The following is a 9,038-nucleotide window of genomic DNA, read 5'->3' as shown; positions in this document are numbered from 1 at the left end:
GAAATAAATTTGCAAAGGGAGCTCCAGTTCCAGCATAATTGAAGAGTGTTGTGGTAGCTCTTCTCTGTAAGTCAGATATTGCTGTGGGAACTGCTGTCACTGAACTGGAATCTTTAAATGTAATGAGGACGATAAGATATGGAGTTAGCAGGATCCAAGTGGTGGCACTTAACTGCCAAAGACAAGGTGGACATTGTTAACATAATGGACAACAGAGTCATAAGGTAATCAGAATAGACTGACTCACAGAGACCTATGATATTGGGTGGTTGATCATGGGGAACCTAAAAGTGAAATAGATGGGCAGGTTATTAAATTCTTACTTGATCTGTAGAAGCAGGGAAGTTCTAAATCAAATAAACAATAGTCTAACTTGAATCACAAAAACAAAAACAAAAACAAAACAAAAAAAACAGAAAGTCATGGCCCTTCAATCAATTCCCAGACTTGAGATTGTTTATAGACCCAGAACCCTTTTAATGAAGGAAAGGCCAAATCCCCATGAGCAAGAACTCTGCTCCACAATCAAAAATTTTTACCATTAGTCTTCTTCCCAGCCCTCTTTAAAGGGATACATGGCCTTTTAAAAAGGTAATTGTGCATTGGGACAAAGGAAATAATTCAAATTTGGGGGGATCCTAGCCACTGGCTCTGAAATGACACTAATTCAAGGACATCCAAAATGTCACTATGTGGTCCACTACTCAGAGAAAGACTTATGGAGGTGAAGTGATCAATGTATTTTTACCTTGGATCCATCTCATAATGTGTCCTGTGCCCTTAGCCATCCTGTGGTATTTTCTCCAGTTCCTGAATGCATAATTGAAATAGTTATACCCAGAAAATAGCAGAATCCCCACATTAGTTCCCTGTGAGGTGAAGTCTATTATGGCAGGAAAGACCAGGTGGAAGCCACTAGAACTACATTTACCTAGCAAAATAGTAAATCAAAAGCAATAGCACATTCCTGGAAGAATTTCTGAGCCTACTGCCACTATCAGGGAGGTAAAGGGTGCATGGGTGGTGATTCCCACCTCATTCCCATTCATCTCTTCTATTTGGTCTGAGCAGAGAAGTGATGGATTTTAGAGGATGACAGTGGATTATTGTAAACTTAACCAGGCATTGATTCGAATTGCAGCTGCTGTTCCAGGTATGGTATCATTACTTGAACTAATTAACACAACTCCGGTATCTGGTATACAACTATTGAGCTCGCAAATGCTTTTTTTCTCAATACTTGTTAGTAAAAGCCCCCAGAAATAGTTTGCTTTCTGTTGGTAAGACTAGCAATTACACTTTCACTGTCCTACTTTAGGGATATATCAACTCTCCAGTTCTATCTCATGGTTTAGTCTGTAGGAACCTTGACTGTCTTTCCTTTCTATAAGACAAAAGACTGGTCCATTATATTGATGATATTATGCTGATTAGATCTAGTGAACAAGAAATACTCTAGACTTATTGGTAAGACATTTGCATGTCAGAGATTAGAAAATAAATCCAAAAAAAATTTAGACACCTTCAACTTCAATGAAATTTCTAGACATCCAGTGGTATGGGGTATTTCAAGATATCCCTTCTAAGTTGTCATATCTGACTCTCTTTCAACCAAAACAGAAGGACATTGTCAAATAGACCTCTTTGTATCTTGGAAGCAACGTAATACTCATTTGTGTGTGCTACTCTTGCCTGTTTTCTGAGTGACCTGAAAAGCTGCTACTTTTGAGAGGAGACAGGAACAAAATAAAGCTCTGCAACAGGTCCAGGTTGCTGTGCAAGCTGTGCTACCTCTTAGGCCATATGATCTAGCAGATCCAATGGTGCGGGAAGTGTCAGTGACAGATAGAGATACTGTTTAGAACCTTTGTCAGGCCCCTGTAAGAGAATCACAGTGCAGAATCTTAGGATTTTGGAGCAAAACCTTGCCATCTTCTGCAGATAACTACTCTCCTTTTGAGAAACAGTTTTTGCCCTGCTACTGGATCATAGTAGAGACCAAGTACTTAAACATGGTCTACTAAATTACCATGAGACCTGAGATGCCCATCATGAACTGTGTATTGTCTGACCTGCCAAGCCATATATGGAGTGCACAGAAGTACTCCATCACTAAATGGAAGTAGTATATGTGAGATCAGGTTTGAGAACACCCTGAAGGCACAAATAATTTACGTGAATAAGGGACCAAACGCCCATGGCCTCTATGCCTGCTACATTACCTTCTCTCTCCCAGCTCACCGTTATGTCCTCTTGAGGAGTTCCCTACGATCAGTTGACTGAAGAAGAGAAAACTCAGGCTTGATTTACAGATGGCTCTGCAGAATATGCAGGTACCACCCAAAAGTGGATAGCTGTAGCACTATAGCCCCTTTCTGGGAGATCCCTTAAGGACAGTGATGAATGGAAATCCTCCCAGTGGGCAGAACTTTAAGCAGTGCAACTGGTTGTTCATTGTTTTTGGAAAGAGAAATGAGCAGAGGTACATGGCTGTGATCAATGCTTTGACTGGATGGTCAGGGACTAGAACTAGGAAGGAACATGATTGGAAAGTGGTAACAAAGAGGTCTGGGGAGAGAGTTGTGGATAGACCTTTCTGAGTGAGTGAAAACGAAGATATTTGTGTCCCATGTGGATACTCACCAGAGGGAGAACTCAGCAAAGAACTTTAATAATCAGGTAGATAACCCTTTCTATGGATACTAGCCATCCTCTTTCCCTAGCCACTCCTGTCATTTTGCCAAATGGGCTCATGAACAACGTGGTCATAGGGTAGGGATGGAGGTTTTGCATAGGCTCAACAACATGGACTTCCACTCATCAAGATCAATCTGGCTACAGCCACTGCTGAGTCCCTAATCTATCAAAAGCAGAGACCAACACTCAGTCGCTGATACGGCACCATTCCCTGAGGTGATCATCCAGCTACCTGCAGGCAGGTTGACTACATTGGACCACTTTCATCATGGAACGGGAGCATTTTGTTCTTTGTGGACTAGATACTTACTCCAGATATGGATCTTCCTTTCTTACATGAAATGTTTCTACCAAAACAAACATCAGTATACTTATAGAATGCCTTATCCACCATCATGGTATGCTACAGAGCATGCTCCTGATCTGGAACTCACTTCATAACAAATGAGGTATGGCAGTGGACCCATGCTCCTAGAATTCACCGGTCTTACCATGTTCCCTATCATCCTGAAGCAGGTGGATTGATCTAACGGTAGGATGGCTTTTGAATACTCAGCTATGGTGACACTGGACGGCAATTCCTTGAATGGCTGGGGCAATGATCTCCAGGAAGCTATACATGCTCTAAATCAGTGTCCCTTATTATCCCTAGCAATCCACTAGTAAAATATTTGCTTCCTGTCCCTGTAATCTTATGCTCTGCTAAACTAAAGGTCTTAGTTCCAAAGGGACAAATTCTTTCAGCAGGAAAAAATAACAATGATTCTATTGAACTGGAAGTTAAGACTGCCACCCAGCCACTTTGGGTGTTATCTCCTTTCTCCTCCAGGTTCCACTGAATTCTGGTTTCTTCCCTCCACGTGGCTTCTCCCTGTATCCTTCTCTTTAAGACCTCCAGAAATAGGATTAATAAACATCCTGATTCTGTTGGCCACACATCAACTAAAAATAACATCTTGAAAAGGGCCTATGTTAATAGCTTCATACCACAGATGAAGAACATGTTTTTCTGGGGTATGTAATTTAATTTGATACATATCTTTGTTTTCTTCCCTCTCTAATCCCCTTGTCATGTAACACAAATTTTATTAATTTATAGTATTTAAGCTATGGGATATCAAAGATGAATGAATATTACCCAAAGACTTGCATCCTTTTCTGGGGAAAGGGTTAGTGTGTTTTTGGTTGTATGCAGGACAGTTGAATGAAGTTAGGAGGTAGCATGACTATATTTGGGAAATAAATATGGTTTAAGGAGATGTATAGGTGTGCAAAGTGGCTGAGGGTAGACTGTGATGGTTAATTTCATGTGTCAACTTGATTAGGTTATGGTGTCCAGTTCTTTGGTCAAGCACTGACCTGCTTATTACTGTAAGGGTATTTTGTTGATGACATTTGTATAAATAATTAGTTGAGCACATATGCAATCACTTGGTTGCATCCACAGCTAACAAAAGAGTTTGCCCTCAGTAATGTAATTAGCTCCTCATCTAATCAATTGGATGTCTGAAAAGCCAGAACTGAGGTATTCTGAAGTAAGAAGAATTTCTGCCTCAACTTCAGTATTGGCTCTTGCTGGAAATTCCAATCATCTATGTTCCCCTGGGGATTTTGGACTAAGGAGTTCAGCATCACCTTCACTAGAGATTCCAGCTTGCAGCCTCCCTACAGAGTTCAGATATGCAAACCCCCATGGTTGCGCGAGCCAAGTCCTTATAATAAATCATATATTTAGAAATGATAGATTATAGACCAACAGACAGAAAGATAGATAGATATCCAGTTCATTCTGTCATTCTGTTTCTCTGGAGAACCCTGACTAGTGCAGCAAGTAATGAAACTAATCAAAGTGCATAGTATCTTAATAAAAGTAGACAGCTGGGGCAGAAATCATTACACTGCAGTTGCCAGAGAAACTGAAAATAGCATATGAATTGCTATACTCAGAGAGTATCTGAAAGAGAATATTAGCAATGCCTTTATTCATTTATTGCCTGAAATAAATCAGTTTTAGTTGTCCTTTGGACAGCTGGATATACAGGAACATTCTGGGGCACCAAGCCAACTTAGTTTAAGTTACATTATGATCAACAGAGAAATATTTTAACTATTATTTACATTTTTAGAAGATTTACATACAAATCCCTCTTATAGTGTAGAATATTTCTTCTTTTAGAATATTATTTCAAAGTCCTTCAGAGAAAATGAATGGCCATAATGCAAGATGATCATAGGTTTTGATCTGGCCTTGGTTCATTTTCTCATTCCACTGAGAACATCAGAGGCAATATTTGTTTTCACGATTGCAACCTTTGTTTTAGCATCTTGAAATCTTTCATAAGCATTTTGAAAGGCAATCATCTCATTAACAAATTTTTCTTCACAGTGCCTTTTATATATTTCTTGACACCTAAGAGGAAAAAAAGAAAGGGTAAAGAAATGAGATACTTTTATATGATTAAAACCACAGCAATCAAACGGATTGTTAATGATGATATTTAGACGTCTTCAAAATAGACATATACAGATGGGAAAAAGATATAAGTTCATTTATTACATATAATTTTCTTATGTAATTCAATAATATTTATAGTAGACTAATATTTCTAAGATTTCTATTGGATAGAATTGAGAATTCTCACAAACTCTGGCTTAGAATCTCAAAGAAATATCTAAAACTGTTTATCTATGTCATGATTTGCCCAATTTCTACTTAAATCTCCCTAAGTCCAAGCTCCTCCTCAGAGAAGAAAAATGCACAAGGTTGCTCTGCCAAACTGAGAAATGCCATGAGCCTTAGAAGAATTCATTCATCCATCATCATACATTCATTCAAAAATTATATATTGTAATCTTAGCACTATCCCTAGTTGCTGGAAACATAAAGATAAATACGACATGGTCTGTAACTATGAGATGCTTATAGAAAGTAAAGAGAAAGTCATATGAATACACAAATTATATAATTTAAGGTATTACAGTACCATAATAAAAGCATTATGTAACAACACAGCATGAGGAATGCAGAAAAAAAATGGCAAATATGACCTGGAGAACAGGGAAAGACAGAATAAGAAGGGCTTCTGTGTTGAAATAACCACTGAGCTGAGTCTTGAAAGATGAGTGTTTCTTAGGCTGAAAGTGAGGGGTGGAGGGCTTTTGATATAGCATAAACAGCCAAAACAAAAGCAGAGATCCTGTGACAACTGACAACACTCTAATTGCTTGGGTCATACAGTTCTGGGAAAGAGAATAGAGGAGCAGATAAAGCTAGAGAAATGGACTTAGACCAGATAAAATACTTTGGCATAAATTTAACAAAAGTCATGTAAGGCCTATATCTGAAAATGAAAAATATTGCTGAAAGAAATTAAGGAAGACTTAAGTAAATGGAGAGCTGTACCATGCTCAAGTATTGGAAGATGATATTATTAAGATATCATTTTCTTCAAATTGATCTATAGATTCAATACAACCTCAATTAATAGCCTAGAGCCTTTTTGGTAGTAATTCACAGTTGAATTTATTTTAAATATCTTAAATTTAAATTTAGATTTATTTTTAAATGTATTAAATAAATTTGTTTTGAATTTATTAAAATTTAAATTTATATGGAAATGCAAAGGACTAGAATAAACAAAACAATGTTGGAAAAGAAGAATAAAATTGGAGTCTGTACTGGCTTCCTATTACTATTACCAAAAACTTACCGACTTAAAACAACAAACATTTTTTATGTTACTATTTCCATGGCATAGAAATCCAAGCACAGGGTCAGTCAACTGGGTTTTCTGCTTAGGTTAGCACAAGGCTGCATCTAAGGCTTAGGGGTCCTTTTCCAAGCTCTCTGGTTGTTGACAGAATTAACTTCCTTCTCAAGCTTTCACTGCGGCCACCTCTATCCTCAAGTCAGCAATGTCATATAGAATCCTTCTCATGTATTGACTCTCTCTGACTTCCTCTTCTGCCTCTGCTTTTACAGGCTCATGTGATTATATTGGACCCACCTGGGTAATTCAGGATCATCTCTTTTAAGGTTGTTTATTGGTACCCTTAATTACATCCTCAAAGTCTCTTTTGCCATGTAAGGTAACCTATTCATAGATGTGGTATCTCATCATATTCATAGTCTAGGGATTAGGGCATAGGACCTTATTGGGGGCCATAATTCTGCCTAACACAGAGGCCTTGCATTACCTAATTTCAAAGATTAGTAAAAGAATAAATTAGGGGAATTATTAGCTTTTAACAGGAAAATGGAAACATAATCCCGAGACAATAGAAAAGGAAGTGAGAGTGACTGTAAGTATGTACATGTTTACAGACATGGATACACATAGTTGAAATAATTAAGCTTGAAGGCCTAAAATTTCTATGAGAATTAGATAAGATCATTTGCTGAGAAGGGGAGGCCAGTGGTGATGTTTTGATATAAAGTTCTACAGTTGATGAAGGTTTGAAATCACTTTTGTGGGTAATGGGAGAAAGAGCAACTGAGGGAATAGCTAAAGGTTGAGATGTAAAATTAAATTAATATTGGCATAAATCTAGAGACTGATGATTTCTTTTTGCCACTTTTACCTGAATAAAAGAAGTGAAGAAAGATAGTCGGATTGTACTAATGTAGGGATGGGGTGGTAAGCATGGTGGAGAAAATGAAAAGAAAGATTTTCAGAGACATTGAACAGACAGAAAAAAAGAATTGTTGTGTTAAAGAACCATGGATCAGCATTGTTATTCAACATTGTGCTGGAATTTCTAGCTAAAGCAATTAGGCAAGAAAAAGAAATAAAAGGCATCCAAATTGGAGAGAAAAAAGTAAAATTTTCACTGTTTGCAGATGACATGATCCTATATGTAGAAAATCCAGAAAAATCTATGGCAGAACTACTAGAGCTAATCAATGAATACAGCAAAGAAGCAATCTACAAGATCAACATGCAAAAATCAGTAATGTTCCTATATACAAGTAATGAACAATGGGAGGAGGAAACCAAGAAAAAAATTCCATTTACAAGAGCAACCAAAAAAATGAAGTATTTAGGAACAAATTTAACCAAAGCCACAAAGGACCTATACACAGAAACTATAAGAAACTGCTAAAACAAATTAAACAACCTAAAAAAAATGGAAGAACATACTGTGTTCATGGGTTGGAAGACTAAATATAGTTAAGATGTCAATTCTACCTAAGCTGATTTATAGATTCAATGCAATACCAATTAAAATCCCAACAACTTACTTTGCAGAAATAGAAAATTCAATAACCAAGTTTACTTGGAAGGGCAGGGTATCCTGAACAGCCAAAAGTATCTTGAGAAAGAGGAACTAAGTGGGAGGTCTCACATTACCTGACTTTAAAGCACACTACAAAGTGACAGTGCCAACATGGTAATAGCATAAAGACAGATACACTGACCAATGGAATTGAATTGAGTGTTCAGAAATAGACCTTCTCATCCATGGACAATTGATCTTTGAAAAGGTAGTCAAGCCAATGCAACTGGAACAGAGCAGCCTTCAATAAATGGTCTTTGGAGAACTGGATATGTATATCCAAAAAAATTAAAGAGGAATCCCACCTCACACCTTATACAAAAATCAGCTCAAAATGGATCAAAGACATAAACATTAGTGCTAAGATCATAAGACTTTCAGAAGAAAATGTAGGGAAATATCTTAAAGATCTTGTGATAGGAGCTGGTTCCCTAAACCTTAAACCCAAAGTACAAGCAATCAAAGAAGAAATAGATGAATGGGATCTCCTGAAAATTAAACATTTTTGTATATCAAAGGACTTTGCCAGAAAAGTAAAAAGGCAGCCTACGCAATGGAAGACAATATTCGGAAACCATATATCACATAAGGGCTAATACCCAGAATATATAAAAAGATCCTACAACTCAACAACAGAAAGACAAACAACCCAATTTTAAAATGGGCAAAAGACATGGATAGACACTTTTCTGAAGAAGAAATACAAATGACTCAAAAAGATATGAAAAGATGCTCAACTTTACTGGCTACTAGGGAAATGCAAATCAAAACCATGATGAAATATCATCTCACACCTACCAGAATGGCCATTATCCAAAAAAACAGAAAATTACCAGTGCCAGAGAGGATGTAGAGAAAGAGTCACACTTATTCACTGTTCTTGGGAATGTAGAATGGTGCAGCCACTCTGAAAGGCAGTGTGGCAGTTCCCCAGGAAGCTAAGTATAGAATTGCCATATGATCCAGTAATTCCATGACACAGAGGAATTGGAAGCTAAGACACGAATGGACATTTGTAAACCACTATAAGCAGCATTATTCACAATTGCCAAGAGATGGAAACA

At 37.4% G+C, this 9,038-nt stretch overlaps 1 protein-coding gene across 1 annotated transcript in view; it reads right to left on the bottom strand.

Moving 5' to 3' along the window:
• Positions 1-4,915: 4,915 nt before the first annotated feature.
• Positions 4,916-9,038, bottom strand: part of LRRIQ3 (leucine rich repeats and IQ motif containing 3) — a 235,148-nt gene continuing 231,025 nt past the window's right edge. The window contains exon 11 of the mRNA XM_037826915.1: positions 4,916-5,107. Coding sequence (XP_037682843.1) covers positions 4,951-5,107 — 157 coding nt within the window. The 3' untranslated portion in view covers positions 4,916-4,950. The remainder of the gene's footprint in view (positions 5,108-9,038) is intronic.

Source organism: Choloepus didactylus, chromosome 2 (assembly GCF_015220235.1).
Source record: "Choloepus didactylus isolate mChoDid1 chromosome 2, mChoDid1.pri, whole genome shotgun sequence".
Taxonomy (NCBI): Eukaryota; Metazoa; Chordata; class Mammalia; order Pilosa; family Megalonychidae; genus Choloepus; species Choloepus didactylus.
Note: the sequence above shows the minus strand (reverse complement) of the source record. Positions and strands in the feature narration are given on the sequence as shown.